The following is a 25,273-nucleotide window of genomic DNA, read 5'->3' on the forward strand; positions in this document are numbered from 1 at the left end:
GCTGTGCTAATGTTAAGGGGGTTGGGTGGGGAGGCTTACAGACCTGACGCCCCAAATTGATTCAAATGAGTCATTTGGAAATCAGTATAGAACTATTTGAATATTAAATACATATTCTGAAAAAATTACAATGTTTTCTGATCTTAGAGATGAATTTCGAAAAATACCTCAAATGTCTGAAAAGTTGTTAATCAAAAAAGTGTCTTTTGACTCTCAAAACAAAGAGTCGACTCGGACTCACTTTAATGTGATGTTATGTTTTTTAATCTTTTGCCAGATGCCATTCAGATCATTTGCATAATCCCGCCTCCTTGGCATACTAGCTACAGCATGTCCAATCAAATTAGGCTTGGCTCTGCTGACCAATCAGACTCGAGATGTCTTAAGAAAGAAGGAGTGGCTTTCTGAGTTGAAGTCCTAAATTGATTCAAATGAATCATTTAGAAATTGCTGCAGAATGATTCGAATATTAAACGCATATTCTGAAAAAAAGACAATGTTTTTTTTTACCTTGAATGTGCTTTTTGGGACTCAACACAATTTTAGGACACTTTAAAACACCAGATGACCTGCTCTTTCATTTTACACCCAGAAGAAATTGATGTGCATCTGGAGAAAATGCACATGTTTTGGATTATGAAATGCTTAAACGAATCCCTTTATGTCAAAATGCTGCACACATGAAGGATTTGATCTTTTGAAACAACCAGAAATAAAAATAAATACTGTTTTTTGCAGCCAAATGAGCACAGTTTGATTCTGAAGGCTTCAGGACAGAATCTTGGTTTCATTTTCAGGCCATTTCTAGACTGTTCAGTCAAACTCTCAATGAATTATTTCAGCTGCGTTTCCATGAAAAACAAATCCATTCTGCATCCTGATCCGTCTTCAAGAAGCGCGTTTTTGGTTCTTCTTCTTGTTTTTGTAAGGAATAATGAAAAGTGCATAAGTTGGACTCTTCAGAAAGTTCTGGTCTCTTACCGTAGCTGCCAGACGTCAAAGAGAAATGCTGACTTTAACTCTTTTTTCCTCACTGAATCTCCACAAAGAGGCCTGTATGAGGATGAGGAAGACACTTCCCACAGAAACCACCGCAGCGGCCGTAGATCCTGCTGCCGTCCTGACAGCAGAAAACGGCAGAAAAACAAAACAAAACAGATGATTAAAGCCACTAACAAAACACAGCATTTCATCACGGCATACAGTAACAATAAAAGCTGGCTGCATTACTAATGACATGTAATCAGTGACCGATTACAAATTACATCACAAAGTTTGTATTCAGTAACAGGAATTACATTTAGATTACTTTTATGGTCGAAGAAATTGACTATGCTTGGATTACATTTAGATTATTTTTATGGTAACATCATTTTACAATGCTTGGATTACATTTAGATTACTTTTATGGTAAAATAATTTTACGACACTTGGATTACATTTAGATTACCTTTATAGTAACATGATTTGACTATGCTTGTATTACATTACTTTTATTTTACTTTTATTTAGATTACTTTAATAATCACACAATTTGACTACTATTTGATTACATCTATGGTAACACAATTACACTTAGATTACATTTAGTTTACTTTTATGATAAATTGACTGCGCTTGGATTACATTTAGATTACTTTTATGGTAACAAATAATTACATTTGGATTAAATTTAAATGACTTCTATATTAACTATTTGGCTACGGTTGGATTACATTTAGATTACTTTTATGACAACTGTAAAAATTTGACTGCTTGGATTACATTTAGATTACTAATATTGTAATATAATTAGACTACTAAAAGGTTACATTTAGATAATGTTTTTTTTTAAATAATCCCAGTACACTTAGATTACATTTATATTACTTTTATGGTAATGCAATTAGACTAAGTTTGGATTACATTTAGATTATTTTTATGTTAACAGTAACATAATTTGACTACACTTGGATTACATTTAGATTACCTTTATGGTAAAAATTTGACTATGCTTGGATTACATTTAGATTACTTTTATGGAAGCATCATTTGACTGCTTGGATTACATTTAGACTACTTTTACGGTAAACAATGAGACTAACCTAGGATTACAATTAGATTACTTTTAAGGTAACATAGTTGGACTATGCTTGGATTATATTTTGATTACTTTCATGGCAATGTAATCTGACTACTGTTGATGCATTTAGATTTTGTTCATGGCTACTTTTGGATTACATTTAGATTACTTTTATGGTAATCTAATCTGACTACTCTTGATACATTTACATTACTTTTACGGTAGCTTAATCTGGACCCTTTTGGATTACATTTAGATTACTTTTGTGCTAACCCTTATTCTATGTCACATAATAAAAGACATATTACATATAATCACATGATCAGATCTGGTAGTAATAATAATAATAAAAGATGTCAGTCTTACGTCTGAGCGGTGAACTTTGACTGTGACGTAGTTTCCCTGTGAAACCCATTTGCTGGATTCAGAAACCTTCAGTCCGGTTCCTCTGAGATTAATACTAAACTGACCCTACACAATTATATTAAATATAATTAATAATGATGAAGGATCAGAATAAAAATACAGCTTTACATCATAGATATAAATTAAAATATATCAGATTTATGCATATAACATATCTGCTTTAAATTGTAATAATATTTCACATTTTTACTGTATTTTTTTTTTTATCAAACAAATGCACAATTGGTGGGGTTTTTTTTTATAAACACTGAAGAATAATATGTATAATAATCATACCTGAGGACATTTCGCAGCACTGTAACAGTCTCCAGCGGACGCAAACGGGACGGAGCGACCAAACACAGTCTGACTGAACTTCATATCAGTCGCTGAAATACAAATAATCATCAGTTTACACTCAACAGCCTTCAAAACACACACAGCGAGCTGAAGTAAGGCTGTTTCCAGAGTATCCGAAGCAAAGCCTGTAAAGACTCCGCCCACTTTTGAAAAAGAGCTCTCATTTGCATTTAAAGAGACACACACATAAAAAAAGTGTTTGCTTTCACTCAAAATCATAATCAAAAAGTTTACATGTTAGTTCATGTTATTGGATAAAGTATTATTGTAGATTTTAACAAGACGTGAGCTATTTGTTATTTAAATATTATAGACTCACTGATTATGCGCATCATGGACAGATCGAGTCGCACACGCTGGAAAATGGTGTAACCGGCCGCGGCGTAATCATTCCTACAGGCGCAATCCTGCTGCCGACTGCCGTTATACGGACACTCGAAAGGGTTCTGCAGCCTGCAAATATATATATGCATTTGATTTATTTACTCCATCAATAAATATACAGTGAAAATGTGACATAAAAAAAAGTGATACAGTGAAATGTATCAGTTTGTGTATATATCAGTATATATCAGTATGTCTGATAATATTTGTTCTTCTGGAGGAAGTTTGATTTGTTTTATTTCGGCTAGAATAAAAGCAGTTTTTAATTTGTTAAACTCCATTTTAAGGTCAATATTATTAGTGCCTTTAGGCTTTTTCGATTGTCTCCAGAACAAACCACTGTTATACAATAACTCGTCTAGTTACCCTAACCTGCCTAAATACCCTAATTATCCTAGTGAAGCCTTTACATGCCACTTTAAGCTGTATAGAAGTGTCTTGAAGAATATCTAGTCTAATAATATTTACTGTCATCATGACAGAGAAAATAAATCAGTTATTAGAGATGAGTTATTAACACTATTATGAATAGAATTGTGTTGGAGAAATCTGCTCTCTGTTAAACAGAAACTGGGGAAAATGCACAGTGGGCGAATAACTCTGACTCCAACTCTATATTCAACATTTTAACTGTATTTTTGACCAAATAAATGATTCAGTGACGCTATTTTCTGTGCAGTAACTGGGCTGTATTCATGCAGTGTGAGCATCGAGTGTTGTGTGTATTATTGTGTGTGTGTGTACCTGTATCCGTACACCTCAGAGTAGTTGTCGTTCTGTCCGCTGCGCAGTGTCACGTACTCTTTGGGGAAGCTGCTCTGCATGTCTGCGCAGTAAACCTGCAGGATCTTCGCCTGGACTTTAAGATGATGTTCTCCATCTTTCCTGATGCCGTCCTTCATCTGGAGCTCTCCACAGCTCGAGTGCAGCTCGCCTGATCACACACACACACACACACAATCAATCACACACACACACAAACGCAAACACATAGCAAACGCACACACACACATGCACATATTTGCACACGCACATGAACATATATATATATACATATACGTATGCACAAATACACACAGATATACACACACACATACAAGTAAACACACACACATGCATGCACATATACACACAAATGCATATACACATATACATGTAAACAAATGCACACACACACACACACACACAATTACACAAACATACAGACACAAAAAAAACATGTGCACACAATTGCACACACACAAAAGCACTTATGCACATGAAGTGTGTGTGTGTGACTCACAGTCAGTCAGTCTGCAGGTTGTGTGTGTCTGCGGACGTGTGTGTGGCAAGCAGCTCTCAGACGGTGTGTTTTCAGCAGTCAGACAGCGAACGCTCCTCTGCATCACTCCTGCACCACAAGACTGAGAACACTGGAGTTACGAGACACACACACACACACACACACACACACACACACACACACACACACACAGAGAGAGAGAGAGAGAGAGAGAGATTTATTCACCATCACAGCAGTGTATGAAAAAATTATATCATTTTTAAAATGTATAAAAATTGCAACAGAAAGCAGTTTATTCATTCATAAATTTATTTATTTATTTATTTATTTATTTGTTTGTTTGTTTGTTTTTTTATTTGTTATTTAAATGTATTTATTTGTTTATCTATCTATCTATCTATCTATCTATCTATCTATCTATCTATCTATCTATCTATCTATCTATCTATCTATCTATCTATCTATCTATCTATCTATCTATCTATCTATCTATCTATCTATCTATCTACCCATCTATCTATCTATCTATTATTTATTTATTATTTATTTTTTATATTTATTTAATTGTTTGTATACTTATTTAATTATTTATTCATTATATTAATTAATAAATGCATATATTTTTATACATTTTTTACAGTCATTTATCAATTTATTTATTAATTTGTTTGTTTGTTTATAATTCTTATTTATTTGTTTATTATTCATATTTATTTGTTTATTTATTTGAATGTTTGTTTATTATTCATATTTTTGTTTGTTTATTATTTAAATTTATTTATTTGTTTGTTTATTTATTCATATTTATTTATTTGATTATTTGTTTATTATTTATATTTATTTATTTATTTGTTTGTTTATTATTCATATTTATTTATTTGCTTGTTTATATTCATATTTGTTTATTTATTTATGTTTATTATTCATATTTTTATTTATTCATATATATATATGTATTAATTTTATTAATTAATTTGTTTATTTAATATTCACATTTATTTATTTGTTTGCTTGTTAATTATTTATATTTATTTATTTATTTATTTGTTTGCTTGTTTATTATTTATATTTATTTATTTATTTGTTTGTTTGTTCATAATTCATATTTATTTGTTTATTATTCATATTTATTTGTTTATTTATTTATATGTTTTCTTATTATTCATATTTCTGTTTGTTTATTATTTAAATTTATTTATTTATTTGTTTATTATTCATATTTATTTATTTATTTATTTATTTATTTGTTTGTTTGTTTGTTTGTTTGTTATTTAAATGTATTTATTTGTTTTTGTTTATTACTTAAATTTATTTATTTGTTGTTTATTTATTATTCATATTTAATCATTTGATTGTTTATTATTCATATTTATTTATTTATTTATTATTAATATTTATGTGTTTGTTATTCATATTTATTTATTTACTTGTTTATTATTCAAAATAAGTTTTTAATATTCATATTTATTTGTTTCTTAATTATTCATATGTATTTATTTAATGGCTTATTATTCATATTAATTCAATAATACATTTTTATGTGTTTAATATTTAACATTTATTTTTTTATTATTATTATTTATATAATTATTTATTTATTTAATATGTATTTATTCATTGTTTTTTCTTTTTTGTTTATTTATCTATTTATTTATATTTATTTGATGTTTGTTTATTTGTTTGTTTGTTTAGTATTCAGTTTTACTTATTTATTTGTTTATTATTCATTTTTTGTTTATTTATTATTAATATTTAATTACTTAATTGTTTATTATTAATATTTATTTATTTTGTTTGTTCATTATTCATATTTAAATATTTAATTCTTTATTATTCATATTTATTTATTCATTTGGATTGTTTATTATTAATTTTTATTTATTTAATTGTTAATTATTCATATTTATTGATGTGTTTATTTATATCTATTTATTAATTTATTAATTTATCTGTTTAATATTTTTATTTATTTAATCTTTTATGTGATTATTTTTCTTATTTGCTTTTTTATTTATGTGTTTATTATTCATTTTTATTTATTTATTAGGATCTTGTTAGTGTAAAGAGCATTACTGTGCTCATGTGAGTGTGTTGCAGTACCGGGCTCCAGGCTGTAGTGACCCATACGGGCTGACAGGTGGCGCTGTGACACGGCTCGAGTGTGTGTGGTTTAGCAGAGGAGTCACACAGCAGATCAGAACTCAGAACATTCAGATCATCATCAACACACACCACTGACCTGGACCTCACACCACTGCTGCAGGACACACTGCACTGAAACACACACACAAACACACACACACACACACACAGAAATAGAGAGAGAGAGTTACATCATGAGTAACACACACACACACACCCACCCACCCACACAAACACAGAGGAGAGAGAGAATACCATCATGAGTTACACACACATACACAGAGAGAAAGTTACCACATCAGTTAAACACACACACACACAGAAATAGAGAGAGGGTTACATCATGAATAACACAAACACACACACACACACACACACACATGAAATGGACCTCCTATCTTAGACGCATGACACACTGCCTTGAAAACAAAGCGTGATTGTGTGTGTGTGTTTGAGTGTGTATGTATGAGTGTGTTACAGTGCGTTCATCTAATGTGTCCTCCAGGTGTTTGTGTGTGTGTGTGTGTGTGTGTGTGTGTGTGTGTGTGTGTGTGTGTGTGTGCACATTAGTTAGTTAGTGTGTGTGTCTCACCTCCGTCCACTCTAGTGTCCTCCAGTGGTGTGTGTGTGTTTGGCAGGCAGTGGTGAAGCAGGTCTGGATGTGGTCGGGTCGCACTCGAGGGTCACAGAGGTCATCACTGACGCGACCTTTGCCCTTTGACCTGCAGAAAACTTGACGGGTCTGAACGCCGGCGCCACAACTCGACGAACACTGAACAACACACAGAATTATCACAATCTATGTTTGTCTATATATGTGTGTGTGTGTGTGTATGTGTGTGTGTGTGTGCTCGAGTCTGTGTGTGTGTGTGTGTGTGTGTGTGTGTCTGTTAATGAATAGGTGTGTATGAGTGTGTGTGTGTGTGTGTACCTGTGTCCAGCGTGTGGCTCTCCAGCGTGCGCAGGCTCCAGCTCTGCAGATCTTGTGTGTTGAGGGTTTGCTGAGGTGAGAACAGCGGCGCTCGTCGATCTGTGTGTGGTTCTGGTCCACACACACCACCTGACGCAGTTTCTGACCCGTCCCACACGACACCGAACACTGCAGAGAAACACACACATCTGTCAGAACACACACACACACACACACACACACACACACACACACACACACACACACACACACACCTGTGCTTCAGTTCACACATCTGGAGCAAATAACAACACACATTCTCCACACACACACACACACACACACATCAAGAATCACATATACACACACACACACACACACACACACACACACACACACACACACACACACACACACACACACCTGTGCTTCAGTTCACACATCTGGAGCAAATAACAACACACATTCTCCACACACACACACACACACACACACATCAAGAATCACATATACACACACACACACACACACACACACACACACACACACACACACAGAGTTTGACATAGATACACACAGTTTTACATACACAAACACACATACACACACACACACATCAAGAATCACATACACACACACACACAGAGTTTGACATAGATACACACAGTTTTACATACACACACACACATACACACACACACATCAAGAATCACATATAAACACACACACCCATCAAGAATCACATATACACACACACACACACACACACACACACACACACACATCAAGAATCACATACACACACACACACACACACACACACACAGAGTTTGAAATAGATACACACAGTTTTACATACACACACACACATACACACACACACATCAAGAATCACATATACACACACACACATCAAGAATCACATACACACACACACACACACACACACATCAAGAATCACATACACACACACACACACACACACACATCAAGAATCACATATACACACACACACACACACACATCAAGAATCACACACACACACACACACACACACAGAGTTTGAAATAGATACACACAGTTTTACATACACACACACACACACATCAAGAATCACATATACACACACACACACATCAAGAATTACATATACACACACACACACACACATCAAGAATCACACACACACACACACACACACACACACACATACACACACACACACACACACACACACACACACAGAGTTTAAAATAGATACACACTTTTACACACACACACATCAAGAGTTTAACACACATGCACACACACAGATATTTTACATTTCACATATACATATATAGACACACACACGTTGAGTTTTACACACACACACACACACACACACACACACACACACACACACACAGACACACACACAGTCCGTAAACAAGGTCATTACAGAGGAATTTTAAACACAGGCTTCAGTCTCTGCCAGCAGAAAAATACATCAAAGACACACAGATAACAGACAGCCAGCACACACACACACACTTTAAACACACACACTTAAAACACAAAACACACGCACACTGAAATAGACCACTCCTCAAAGTCTTGAAGGAAGAGGCACACACACTCTCTCTCTCTCTCTCTCTCTCTCTCTCTCAGCACTGTGGTCTGCTGCTGGTTAGTAGTGGGTGAGCTGCAGGAGGATCTTCATCTGAATATCTGGACTGGAGGTACGTCTGACACACACACACACACACACTTAAAACACACACATTAATAAGGAGTGTATAATGATGATAACTGCATGATGATTGTTGAGCTGCCGGCTTCACAACTGAGAGATTTGAGTTCAAACCAGCTACAAACTCCCCAATCCTGAGAGTCTGAGACTGACGATGCTGATATCTGACAGAACACTGAGCTCTGGATTAAGAGTATGCTGATGTTAGATATATATATAGACTCTGTAATAAACTGTATTGTTTTTATTTTAAAGATGCGTGTTGGAGACACACTTCTATTCTAAACCAGCTCAACTAGATCTTCCCAATTTTAAATGAAAATGTCGTCATTCAGAACATCCTCGCTCTCTGCACAAACTAAAACTCAATTTTAGCACTGATTATACATCAATGTTTAATACACTGATGATGATGATGATATGATGATGATGATATAATGATGATGATATAATGATGATGTATGATCATGCTGATGATGTGATATTTATATTCCGATGATATTATAACAATAATAATAATAATAATAATAATATGACGATGATGATGACGATGATAGTATAATGATGATAATATGATAATGGGATGCTGATGGTATGATAATATATGATAATGACATGCTGATGATGTGATATTTATATTCTGATGATATTAAAACAATATTAATATATAATAACAATGATGATTATGATGATAATATAATGATAATAATTTAATAATGGGATGCTGATGGTATGATAATATATGATAATGGCATGCAAATGATGTAATATTTATATTCTGATGATATTATAAAAATAATAATATATGATGATGATGAAAATATTATGATGATATATGGTAATGACATGCTAATGACGTGATATTAATATTCTGAAGATATTATGACAATACTTATATATGATGATGATGATAACAATATAATGATGATAATTTAATAATGGGATGCTGATGGTATGATAATATATGATAATGACATGCTAATGATGTGATATTTATATTCTGATGATATTATAACAATTATAAAATAAGATGATGATGATGATGATGATGATGATAAAATAATATATGATAATGGCATGCCAATGATGTGATATTTATATTTTGATTATATATTATAACAGTAATGATAGAAACAGTAACATCATATTATGATGATGATGATGATAATATGATAATGAGATGCTGATGTTATGATAATGATATGCTGGTGATATGATAATATAATGATGATGTATGATAATGACATGCTAATGATTTATTTATATTCTGATGATATAACAATAATGATAATCACAAAAATAATTTATGATAATACGGCAATAAAATAAGAAAGATATGCTGACGACATGATAATATAATGATGATATATGATAATGGAATGCAAATTAAGTGATATTTATTGTCGGATGATATTATAACAATCAAATAAAATAAGTAAGATACGCTGATGATATGTTAATATAATGATAAAATATGATAATGATATGCTGATGATATGATAATGACATGCTAATGATGTGATATTTATATTTTGATGATATTATAACAATAATGATACAAAATAATAATATATGATGATAATGACGTGATAACTAAATGAAAATGATATGCTGATTATATGGTAATATATTGATGATTTATGATAATGATATGCTGATAATATGACAATATATGATAATGGAATGCTAATGATGTGATGATGTATATATATATATATATATATTGATGATATTATAACTATATTGATAAAAAATAATAATATCATATGATGATGATGATGATGATGATGTGATAATTAAATAAAAATGATATGCTGGTTATATGATAATAATATAATTATGCCATATGATAATGGAATGCTGATGATGTGATATTTATATTTTGATGATATTATAACAATAATGATAAAAACAATAATATCATATGATGATGATGATGATGTGATAATTATATGGAAATTATATGCTGATTATATGATAATATGTTTATGATATATGATAATGGGATGCTGATGGTATGATAATGATATGCTGATGATAACCCTGGATTAATTATTGGAAAACTGTTTTTTTTTCTGGGAAAAAGCTGATAAATGCAGAGAAAGGGCTGCAGAATGAAAGCATTATGAGTTTGCTGTATCAGATGTGTTTCTATCTGACGGAAACCGCAGAGATTAGTTTATTTCCTGAACACATGAAGAGCAGAATCAGACACACGTGTGCTGGAGATCAGATTTCTGACTGCCTTTACTTAATCTGAATGAAGCATTTCTGCACATTCATAGAGAAATGCTGAAAGCAGATCAGGGAAAAGCTGTTTATGCAAATCACTAATGACTATTCATAACAGTGATTTAAATATTCAGATTTAAACTACGCAAGTTAAAGTGTCGATTTTTTTCTTTCATTATTTGATACATTGCATATAATGTAAATGTGATGTAGGATTTGTGAGTTGACAATAACATCAGGATGTTCATCAGCCAATCAGAATCAAGCATTCGGCAGGCCTGAATAATTACTGCAGATGCTGCAGGAATGAGTGTAATGTGATCTGCTGCAGAAGAACAGAAACAGATGTGATGGTGAAAACGCTTTCTGTGCTTCATAAAGCTCCAGAGGCTCCATCAAAATCATCAGTAATGATTTATAACAGCGGCAGACAGAACAACACCACAGCCCGACTCGACAGATCAGCATGAGGATGATATGATAATGATATGATAATGATATGATGAAACAATACTACTGCCCGGCTCAACAGATGAGCAGGAGGATGAGGATAATATGATAATATGATGAAGGATATGCTGATGATATGATAATACGATTATACTACGAGAATGAGAAGGATGAAATGATGATATGATAAAACAATACTGATGATATGATAAGGATATGAGAATGATAATATGATAATGATATGCTGATGATATAATAATAATGTGATGATGATATGATAAAACAATACTGATGATATGATAAGGATATGAGAATGATAACATGATAATGATATGCTGATGATGTGATGATGCTATGATAATACAATTTTGATATGCTGATGATATGACAATATGACATGAGAATGTTAAAATGATATGATAATAGCATTCCAACGACATGCTGATATGATAATGACATGCTGATGATGTGATAATAATGTGACGATGATATGACAATACAATGATAAAAAGGTGATGATATGCTAATGATATAAGAATGATAAGATGATGATATGATAATGACATGCTGATTATATGATAATGAAGATGATAATATGATATCAACATGATGATGGTATAATATTATGCTGATGATATGACAATGTAGATGATGATATGCTAATGAAATGATAATGATAAAATGATGGCATGATAATGATATGATAATGATATGCTGATGATATGATAATATGATGATACTATGATAATAATATGATAATGATATGCTAAAAATATGATGATACAATGATGATAATATGATAATGACATGATAATGATATGATAATAATTTGCTGATGATATGACAATGAAGATAATGATATGCTTATGAAATGATATGCTGATGAAATAATAATGATATGATGATGAAATGATAATGATATGGTAATGGTATAATAATGATATCATAATGGTATGCTGATGATATGATAATATGATGATTCAGTCATAATGATATAATAATGATATACTGATAATATGATGATAGAAAGATAATAATATGATAATGACATGATAATGATATGATAATTTCATGATGACAGTATGATAATAATATGCTAATGATATGATACCTTTATGATAGAAGCAGACAAGGTGATCATGACGCATTATAATAATTGTACTAACTTTAATAATAATTTAAAATTCCTTTTTTCTCTTTTATAATAATTTTTTTCTAATATTTCCTGTTTTGTTTAACAGAATAGTGAATTATTTTATAGTGTTTCTTATGATCTATTTAAGATAATAATTTATATCTATATAACTCTATTTATTTTAGTGTGTGTGTGTGTGTGTGTATGTGCGTGCAGATGTGTGTTTGTTGATCTATCTCCAGCTCTACAGTGACTCTGTGTATCTGCAGCTCCTCCTATATTTACAGTCCAGACGGGAATAGTTTACAGCTCAAGGACGCAATGATCGACTCGCATTCTGCTGTAATTATATGAAATATAACACACATACACACACACGCGCGCGCGTCCACATGTGCAGTCCATACGATACGCCAGACATTCACACACACTGCCAAACTCTACATTCCCATACGCAAACTATTACTACAGCAAAAGCCAACAAACAGTTCCTCAATGCCACACATGTCTGATAAATGATGGTGTAGTGCAAATACTCCCTCAGATGAGTGGAATTACAGATCTTCTCTTTAGGCAGACGGAGGAAACTAACATTAACAGGTAAACCAGGTAAAAAACACCAAACTAAGCACTGGTTACATAGTAAAATAATTTAAATTCTGTCAGCATTTACTCTCTCTTGTTTGAATCCTCTAAGAGTTTCTTTCTTCTGATGAACACTAAAGAAGATATTTTGAAGAATGCTGCAATCCGGTAACCATTGACTTCCATTTGTTTTTCCGTCAATGGTTACCGATTTTCAGCTTTCGTCAAAATATCCTCTTTAGTGTTTTAACAAAACATACTACTGGCTTTATGAAGATCTTCACTTTTATTATTTGTTATACGCAGAGCCAGATGGAATCTGCTGATATTTTTTGCTGTTTATGCAGAGAATTATTATTTTTAATCTGTGCATTTATGTGTGATGATTTTAAAAGGATCAAAACTACACTGAAAACCTCGATGTTGTCTTTACTTAAACAATTAAGTAAAGTTGACTAAACATAACCTAAAACTTTGCATTTTAGTCCAATCACTTAAAAATATGAGTTAATTTAACTTATGTAGCATGAAAATGCCTACACTTAGTACTTAAGTAGATTATACTTAAATTGATGAATTGAACAATTTAAGTATAGTCTACAAAACCCGCAAGTAATCTTAAATATGCAAGTTTTGAGAGACTCCATTACTCAATTAAATTACAGTTTGAAATTACACTGTACTGTAAATAAGTCAGTTGAATATTTTTATATTAGTCAATAGTTATACTGAAATTAATTTATAAACTGAACAAATATAAATTTACACACATTTACAGGGGTAAATAAACCAAATCAATGATGGGCTGAATATCTGTGGAATTCTGTGCATAGATTCCATGTGGGCCTACAGTATTGATCTTCTTCTACATCCCTAATCATATGCAAAAAAAAAAACAATTACCCAACTTCTACACCTTAACTAATAATAAGCAGATTAATAATAATAAGCAATAACTAATAATAAGCAGATTAATAATAATAAGCAATAACTAATAATAAGCAGATTAATAATAATAAGCAATAACTAATAATAAGCAGATTAATAATAATAAACAATAACTAATAATAAGCAGATTAATAATAATAAGCAATAACTAATAATAAGCAGATTAATAATAATAGCAATAACTAATAATAAGCAGATTAATAATAATAAGCAATAACTAATAATAAGCAGATTAATAATAATAAGCAATAACTAATAATAAGCAGATTAATAATAATAAACAATAACTAATAATAAGCAGATTAATAATAATAAGCAATAACTAATAATAAGCAGATTAATAATAATAAGCAATAACTAATAATAAGCAGATTAATAATAATAAGCAATAACTAATAATAAGCAGATTAATAATAATAAGCAATAACTAATAATAAGCAGATTAATAATAATAAGCAATAACTAATAATAAGCAGATTAATAATAATAAGCAATAACTAATAATAAGCAGATTAATAATAATAAGCAATAACTAATAATAAGCAGATTAATATTAATAAACAATAACTAATAATAAGCAGATTAATAATAACAGCAATAACTAATAATAAGCAGATTAATAATAATAAGCAATAACTAATAATAAGCAGATTAATAATAATAAGCAATAACTAATAATAAGCAGATTAATAATAATAAGCAATAACTAATAATAAGCAGATTAATATTAATAAACAATAACTAATAATAAGCAGATTAATAATAACAGCAATAACTAATAATAAGCAGATTAATAATAATAAGCAATAACTAATAATAAGCAGATTAATAATAATAAACAATAACTAATAATAAGCAGATTAATAAGAATGTTGAAGAATGTTTCCATAATTTTTGTTTTTCCTACTATGGAAGTCAATGGTTACCGGTTTCCAGCTTTCTTCAAAATATCTTCTTTAGTGTTTAACAGAGTAAAAATAACTCAAACAGGTGTTAAACAAGTAAATAATGACAGGATTTACATTTTTTGAGTGAACTATCCCTTTTTGTGCTAGAAAGAAGATGTTTTGAAGAATGTTGGAAACTTCCATTTTATTTGTTTTGTCCTACTATGGAAGTCAATGGTTACCTATTTTCAACATTCTTCAAAATACATTTTTTTAATGTTCAACAGAAAAAGACTCATAAATGTTTGTAACGAGAATAAATAGTGAGTAAATATTCATTTTTGGGTGAACTGCCCCTCTATACTAGAGGATTAAAACATTCAATGCAATAATAATTAACAAGATTAATAATTATTAATCACTGCAATAATAAAATAATTTTACATTTGAATTTATATATTAACTATACATTTTGTTACATATTTAAATGACTAAAATATATATATATATATATATCTAAATAAGTATAAAATAGTTTAATTAGCTATGTAAAAAAGCAGATGCATACATTTAAATATATGTATATTACAGTTATTATTCTAAAATTAATTAATTAAAATGATCCAAAAATGTAATAAAATATTTTTTACAAATTGTAAATGTATGAGATGAACACAATATTTTATCATGTATAATAAGTGTAATTTGTCTACTATTAACAACTGCATATTTGTTGAACAATATTATGATTTATTATAATCCTGACATCGATAAACATCCAGTCTTACACATAATATATACATCTGCAGCAGTTAATATTGTCTGCTGAGTGAATCATGTGACAGCAAAGCCGCAGTGATGATGTCAGAGTCACATGACCTGCGTTTCTCCATCTGGAGCACATTAGAGTGACTCTATTTACTATAATCATCATTATACGTTCAGATTTTAATTACGCAATAATTAGCCTTCAGCAGTTTCTGCCTTGAGCACTCAGGCTCTGGCAGTTTCTGGCTGCATAAAAGCGGCTTCATGTTTTCTGTAACAGCCGTTTTAATCTGTTTTTATTGGCTAAAAACAAACACTGGACACAAAAACTGAAAACAGACTCGATCTCTGCGGAGGGTGTTTATGCTGGAAATATGCCGAGTTTTCACTTTAAAAAACAAATTACTTTTTACGTCATTAAAATTGTATGTAAAATACTTTTGTTATTACCATGTCTACATTTATTTAGTGTTTAAATAAGGAACTTAATTATAAATTAATACTATTCAAAAGTTCATATGACAATTAAACTATGTCCTGAATTGACAATAAAACTGACTGACTTTCACTTGAACTTTTAGCTCTTTGGGTCATACATGAAATTTAGGCTTATTAATACCATTACACTGAAGCCTTTTATAACGAATAAAATATGCATTAGGTTAATAAACAGAAGTACTCCACAAAAAAAGGAAAATTAATATTTAATAATAAGTTGATGATAACAACAACAACAACAACTATAACAATAATAATAATATTAATAATAATAATGACAATAATAATAATGACAATAATAATAATAATAACAATAATAATGATAATAATAATAATAATAATAATAAATAATAATGACAATAATAATAATAATAACAACAACAACAATAATAAAAAAATATATTTATAATAATTATAATAATAATAATAATAATAATAATAATTATTATTATTATTATTATTATTATAAAAATAGTAATAACAATAATAACAATAACATTTATAATAATAACAATGATAATAATAACATTTATAATAGTTATGATAATAATAACAATAATAATATTAACAATAATAATAATAATAACAATAATAACAACAACAACAACAGCAACAATAATAATAATAATAACAATAATAATAATAATAATAATAATAATAATAACATTTATAATAATAATAACAACAATAATAACAATAACATTTATAATATTAATAAAAATAATAACAACAACAATAATAATAATAATAACATTTATACTACTACTACTACTAATAATAATAATAATAATAACAATAATAATAATAATAATACTAATAATAATAATGATAAAATAATAATAATAATAACAACAATAATAATAATAATAATAATAATAATAATAATAATGATGATGATAAAATAATAATAATAATAATAATAACAACAATACTAATAATAATAATAATAATAATAATAATAATAATAATAATGGCAATATATCCTTTTATTACGCAATAGTTGTTCCACAAAGGTATTTGATAGAAAAAATAAGTTTGGTATTTAATAAAATGTCCCAAATTTAACAAGAAAAATTCAAATAAATAAATAAATAAATAAATAATGACGATACATTACAATATTATTTTGAAGAAATTGTATTTGAAACAGACTTGCAGTGTTTTTATTACACTCACATAAAGACATTTGTCTGCACTGATGAACACTGATGAACACTGATGATTTGAAAGGAGAAAATAGAGAAATATACATTATAATATTAATAATCAAACATAGTTAATAACCTGTATTCTCTCTGCACAGTTTTCACCTGCTTCATGTTTTCCTCCTCGACTCTTATGTGTATTTATCATCTATAAAAGTGAAAGATTACTCTGCGTTTAAGTGCAACATGATGCGCAGCTTTGCTGTTCTCCGCAATTATTAGGCTGTTTTTGGTTTTTCAGAGCCATAAACACAGTTTTGGGTTTCAGACTGATGCCAGATCAGTATTTTAGACATTAAACTAATGAAAAACAGATGGAGGGAGATCGCCACAGAGAAATGGTAGAACTAACACTGAAGAAAAGCTCAACTAACACTGAACAAACAATCAACTAAGGGTGAAGAAACGGCAGAACTAACACTGAAGAAATGCTTAGCTAACACTTAAGAAACGCTTAGCTAACACTGAAGAAATGCTCAACTAACGCTGAAGAAACGTTCAACTGAAGAAACTATCAACGAATGTTGAAGAAACGCTGAACACTGATTAAACACTGATTAAACACTCAACTAACGCTGAAGAAACATTTGACGAATGGTGAAGAAATGTTGAATGCTGATTAAACACAAAATAAACGTTCAACTAACGCGGAAGAAACACTTAACTGAAGCTGAAGAAATGCTCAACTACACGGAAGAAAGAATTAACAAACACCAAAGAAATGCTCAACTAACATTAAAGAAACGTTCAACTAATACTAAAGAAACGTTCAACTAACAATAAAGAAACGTTCAACTAACAATGAAGAAACGCTCAACTAACAATGAAGAACATTCAATTAACAATAAAAAACGCTCAACTAACATTGAAGAAACGTTCAACTAACACTAAAGAAACGTTCTACTAACACTAAAGAAACGTTCAACTAACAATGAAGAAACGCTAAACTAACAATGAAGAAACGTTCAACTAATACTAAAGAAACGTTCAACTAACACTAAAGAAACGTTCTACTAACACTAAAGAAACGTTCAACTAACAATGAAGAAACGCTCAACTAACAATGAAGAACATTCAATTAACAATAAAAAACGCTCAACTAACATTGAAGAAACGTTCAACTAATACTAAAGAAATGTTCAACTAACACTAAAGAAACGTTCAACTAACAATGAAGAAACGCTAAACTAACAATGAAGAAACGTTCAACTAATACTAAAGAAACGTTCAACTAACACTAAAGAAACGTTCTACTAACACTAAAGAAACGTTCAACTAACAATGAAGAAACGCTAAACTAACAATGAAGAAACGTTCAACTAATACTAAAGAAACGTTCAACTAACACTAAAGAAACGTTCTACTAACACTAAAGAAACGTTCAACTAACAATGAAGAAACGCTCAACTAACAATGAAGAAACGTTCAACTAATACTAAAGAAACGTTCAACTAACACTAAAGAAACGTTCTACTAACACTAAAGAAACGTTCAACTAACAATGAAGAAACGCTCAACTAACAATGAAGAACATTCAATTAACAATAAAAAACGCTCAACTAACATTGAAGAAACGTTCAACTAATACTAAAGAAATGTTCAACTAACACTAAAGAAACGTTCTACTAACACTAAAGAAACGTTCAACTAACAATGAAGAAACGCTCAACTAACAATGAAGAACATTCAATTAACAATAAAAAACGCTCAACTAACATTGAAGAAACGTTCAACTAACATTGAAGAAACGTTCAACTAACACTAAAGAAACGTTCATTTAACAATGAAGAAATGTTCATTTAACAATAAAGAAATGTTCAACTAACAATGAAGAAACGTTCAACTAACACTAAAGAAACATTCAACTAACACTGAAGAAACGTTCAACTAACACTAAAGAAACATTCAACTAACAATGAAGAAACGTTTATTTAACACTAAAGAAACGTTCAACTAACAATGAAGAAACGTTCAACTAACACTAAAGAAACATTCAACTAACACTGAAGAAACGTTTATTTAACACTAAAGAAACGTTCAACTAACAATGAAGAAACGTTCAACTAACACTAAAGAAACATTCAACTAACAATGAAGAAACATTCATTTAACAATGACGAAACGTTCAACTAACACTGAAGAAACGTTCAACTAACACTGAAGAAACGTTCAACTAACACTAAAGAAACATTCAACTAACAATAATGAAACGTTCATTTAACAATAAAGAAATGTTCAACTAACACTGAAGAAAAGTTCAACTAACAATAAAGAAACTTTCAACTAACAAAGAAGAATTGTTCAACACGAATAAACGTTCAAGTAACACTGAAGAAACATTTAATTAACGCTGACGAAATGTTTAACTGATGCTGAAGAAATGTTTAACCAACGCTAAAGAAACGTTTAACTAATTCCTAATAAACGATCTTTACAAATTCAAGTGACATATATATATATATGGTCACACTTTACAATAAGGTTCATTAGTTAATGTTAAGTAATGCATTTACTAACGGGAACAAACAATGAACAATACATCTACTACTGTATTTGTTAATGTTAGTTAACATTAGTTACTGAATATATATATATATATATATATATATATATATATATATATATATATATATATATATATATATATATATATATATATGTATGTATTCTATATACACCCTATATATATTTTTATATATTTAAATTAAATTATATATAATTTCACCATACATATGAACCTATAATGATGAGTAAAACTTCATAATAATAAATAATTTGATGAACCATACAGAGATGAAGAAACAACACAAGCGTTCAAAACCGTTCTGGATTTTAATCAGCTTTACAGTGTGTGAGAGTTGAGCCGGACGTTCAGATGAACACAATAATGAGAAACACACACACACACACACACACACACACACTTCATGAGCTGTGAAAGATTTACACACTGACAGAGGAACACCAGCAGGAAATGAAGAGAAACCAGAGCTGAAGAAACTCCACTGTGAAGATGAGGACAAATATACAGACAACAAAAGTGCTGTAAACAAATCAGTAATCCAGCAAACACGTGCTTCAGGAGACTGAGGCTGAGGTCTGTGTGTTATCACACCCATTCTGAATGAAGTATAATGTAGAGATCATGACTACACTCATTCACACGCTCATGCATTCACTGAGGAGGATTTACTGTCTGAGGATGAAGATCTGCTGCTCCACCACAGAAAGATTAAGACTGAACTCTGAGTGAACATCCTGCAATTCTGCTTTCCTTTTTCACATCGCAACACTGAACAGAAATAAATTAAGAATATTCTCTGCAAACTGCGCACATGTGTGTCATCTGAAGTTTTTAATCTGAGTTATGAGTTCACATTTTGAAAATGCTGAATTGTTGTTATTAGTTAAGTATTAGTTTAGATTTTGCTGTTTTTTCATGAGTTTATATCTCAGAACTCTTTCATTTATTAATTATTAAGTTATAATATAACTATAATTAATATTATTAATTATGACTTTTTATATTTAATAATGTTCTCCAATTCTACATTTGCATTTCAATTCGATGTTTAGACTTTAAAAAATGATATTTACATCTCAATTGTAAGTTTAAAGTTAAATATAAGTGTGTGCACACTACTGGAGAAAAGTCTTGTCCTCTATTCAAGTTTTAGAAACAATAAATAATACCTGCTCATCTAGTTGTTGATCTGGTGTCAGAAGTGTCTCTATGAAAGGTGAAGGCCTCTAGATTTTGCTGATTTGAGCTCAATAAATCTGATCATGTCTTGATGTTGACTGATTTGATGAGGACAGTGCGCTCTGACTCTGCTCAGACTAAAGTCTCATCACTGAACAGAAATAATGTCCAGTATAGAATATAAAGTCCTGCTGCAGTGGAGACAGAATGAATATTGTGTCTGACTCCATCATGAGCTTGGAGGACTGCATCCATACATCTCTGACATGACTCACATCACTGATTAATAAAGTCTGAATCTGGAATGAAGAAGAAAGCCTTCAGCAGGATCCCAGAGTTCATCAAGAGTCTTTGTGTTCATCTTCAACACCTCCTCCTTCATCAGCTCAATAATGTTCATGTCTGATGACTGGGCTGGCCAATCCTGGAGCACCTTGACCTACAGGAGCTTTGATGTGGAGGCTGAAGTATGAGCAGGAGCGCTATCCTGCTGGAGAATTGTCCCTCTCCTGTGGTTTGTAATGTAATGGGCAGCACAAATGTCTTGATACCTCAGGCTGTTGATGTTGCAGATCTCTCGCACGCCCCCATACTGAATGAACCCCAAACCATGACTTCTCCTTCACCAAACTTGACTGATTTCTATGTGAATCTTGGTCCATGCTGGTTCCAGTAGGTCTTCTGCAGTATTGGTGATGATTGGGATGCAGATCAGCAGATGATCCATTAGAGAAATCCACCTTCTGACACTTTCACACATCATCAACTAGAAGACCAGTTATTATCTGCTGCTCTACAGCAGGGGTGGCCAACCCTGTTCCTGGAGATCGACCTTCCTGCAGATTTCAGTTGCAACCCATGTCAAACACACCTGCCTGTAATTATCAAGGTTCAGGTCCTAATTAATTGATTCAGGTGTGTTTGATCAGGGTTTAAGCTGAACTCTTTAGGAAGGTCGATCTCCAGGAACAAGGTTGAGCACCCCTGCTCTACAGCTTGGGTCCACCACCAGACTCATGTCAGGTATTCATTTATATATTGCATTTACATTTTAATATTACATTTAAATCTGGCAAATGCACTATATAAAAACCCTAAACATGCATTTTAACACATTTTATATCAAAACTAATTTATTTAAATTTGAGTTTTTGTCTTCATTTTAAGATTAAATGTATGTAAATGTTTAAATCTCAATGCTAATTTAATTCTGAGGTTTAATCTAAATTCTAGGGTTAAATTTAGCAAGGTGTGCTTATTTCACACAAAATATAATAGCTAAAACCTTTTAAAAACCTCTTTAAACATCAGAACTTTAAGATATAAACTCACATTTTCAGAGAAAAGTCAGAATAAATAAATAATAAATTGTATTCTACACTCTCATTAAGGTACACGAGCTGTCCCTGGGGTGGTGCCTTTTCAAAAGGTATGCATTTGAAACTAAAATGTCCATATTAATACCCCAAGGGTACATATTAGTACCTAAAAAGTACAAGAGTGTTCCTCTTAATATGTTTAGATACTAATATATGCTTTTGAGGTACCAACATTAACCCTTTAAGTACAAGTGTGTACCTTCTGAAAAGGAACCACCGCAGTGACAGCTGGAGTACCTTTATTTCTGACAGTGTATGGCAGAAACGACCTTAGAGAAGATTCAGAGGTTAATTAAGAGTGTTTTTATTTATTTAAGACTCAAACATCAGGAAATTTCCCCTGTAATTCATCACCGCCTGCACGAATCCACAGGTTGGGTTTTATTTTATTTGTTAGCTGATAAATTAAGAGCTAAAATGCTCTCAGGGTTTAGTTTGCGGAGACATTTCATTTGCGCAAACTATGAGTACACAAACACAAACTAATGCAATAATACGTTAAACTCAGACACACGATGAAGACGACAGCAATTAGTGATTGACCCCTAATTAGCACCACAGCTCAGTGTCTTTAAAGCACTCAGATGATCATAGTTCTGTTTAATAATTATATTTATATGCTCTGCAAGTGCATGAATGATGAGGTATTTCTTCAACTCTCCAGTCTCATTGATTAAACTAACTACAATATGTGTCTCTATCAATTGATAGGCTAATATCCTGCATATTTATTCGACAAAATATAACACTATTGAACAAAAACAGCAGGTTTATAATTCATCAATCTGGCAACACTTCATAATAAAATCCCATTGGTTAACATTAGTTAAAGTATGAGTGAAATTAAAGAGCATGCAGGTCATTTTCTGTTTTTAAAGTGTGCTGATGTTGTGTTGAACATGTTTAAATACGTAGAAGCTCTGAAAACGTTGTCATTTTCTCTTGTTTGTACTTAATATTGCTTTAATTTTGAAATGATTCTTTTGAATCAGTTCACAGGTTCAATACTGAAAGCCCCTCCCCCTTGCATTGGTCAGCTCATTCATTCATTCATTCATTTTCTTTTCGGCTTAGTCCCTTTATTAAGCTGGGGTCACCACAGCGGAATGAACCGCCAACTTATCCAGCATATGTTTTATACAGCTGATGCCCTTCCAGCTGCAACCCATCACTGGGAAACACCCATACACACTCATTCACACACATACACTATGGACAATTTAGTCTACCCAATTCACCTATGTTTTTGGACTTATGGGGGAGCACCCGGAGGAAACCCACACCAACATGGGGAAAACATGTAAACTCCATACAGAAACCCCAACTGACCTAGCCAGGACTCAAACCAGCAACCTTCTGACTGTGTGGCAAACTGCGTTGCGCCACCGTGCAATCTTGGTCAGCTCAATAAGTCTGATTTGATTGGTCTTTCAGTATCAGAAAGGAAACACCCACTGTTTGTATGCAAGGAAGGCGGGGATTATGCAAATGAGTCACTTTGATCTGTTCATCAGTACGATTCAAACACATACACTCTCCGGCCACTTTATTAGGTACACCTGTTCAACTGCTTGTTAATGCAAATTTCTAATCTGCCAATCAAATGGCCTCCACAGTCACCAGACTCCACTAGGGCAGTGTTTCTCAACCACATTTCTGGAGGAGCACCAGCTCGGCACATTTTCCATGTATCCTTAACCAAACACACCTGATTCGGATCATCGGAGACTGAAAGACTTATAATGGGTGTGACAGACAAAGGAGGCATCCAAAACATGCAGTGCTGGTGGTCCTCCAGATACGTGGTTGAGAAACACTGCACTAAAGCACCTTTGGGAGATTGGCATCATGGTTGTGCAGCCGACAAATCTGCAGCAACTGTGTGATGCTATCATGTCAATATGGAGCAAAATCTCTGAGGAATATTTCCAGTAGCTTGTTGAATCTCTGCCATGAAGGATTAAAGCAGTTCTGAAGACAAAAGGGGTCCAACCCGGTATTAGTGAGGTGTACCTAATAAAGTGGCCGCTGAGTGTTTAATGGGATTCAATTAGTCATTATTGAATAAGGTATTTGAACACACATGCTCTTTATCATCATTTTAGATGTGCTCATCTTAATTAACATACTTAACTAATGTTAGCAAATGAAATCTTAATTTAAAGTGTTGATAAACCTTAAATTTCACATCACAAATGTGAAACAA

General features: G+C 31.3%; 1 protein-coding gene across 3 annotated transcripts in view; it reads right to left on the reverse strand.

Moving 5' to 3' along the window:
* Window positions 1-292: 292 nt before the first annotated feature.
* LOC101886654 (A disintegrin and metalloproteinase with thrombospondin motifs 20) overlaps window positions 293-25,273 on the reverse strand; it is a 148,276-nt gene continuing 123,295 nt past the window's right edge. For all 3 annotated transcript variants that reach the window (XM_087311336.1, XM_087311334.1, XM_087311335.1), the window contains 9 exons: window positions 7,567-7,734; window positions 7,228-7,407; window positions 6,594-6,767; window positions 4,494-4,623; window positions 3,956-4,145; window positions 3,147-3,280; window positions 2,765-2,856; window positions 2,429-2,533; window positions 293-1,120 (listed from right to left, as the gene is read on the reverse strand). In XM_087311336.1, coding sequence (XP_087167462.1) covers window positions 1,031-1,120; window positions 2,429-2,533; window positions 2,765-2,856; window positions 3,147-3,280; window positions 3,956-4,145; window positions 4,494-4,623; window positions 6,594-6,767; window positions 7,228-7,407; window positions 7,567-7,734 — 1,263 coding nt within the window. In that variant the 3' untranslated portion in view covers window positions 293-1,030. The remainder of the gene's footprint in view (window positions 1,121-2,428; window positions 2,534-2,764; window positions 2,857-3,146; window positions 3,281-3,955; window positions 4,146-4,493; window positions 4,624-6,593; window positions 6,768-7,227; window positions 7,408-7,566; window positions 7,735-25,273) is intronic.

Source organism: Danio rerio, chromosome 25, assembly GCF_052040795.2.
Source record: "Danio rerio strain M-AB ecotype USA chromosome 25, GRCz13ab, whole genome shotgun sequence".
In the NCBI taxonomy this organism is placed as follows: Eukaryota; Metazoa; Chordata; class Actinopteri; order Cypriniformes; family Danionidae; genus Danio; species Danio rerio.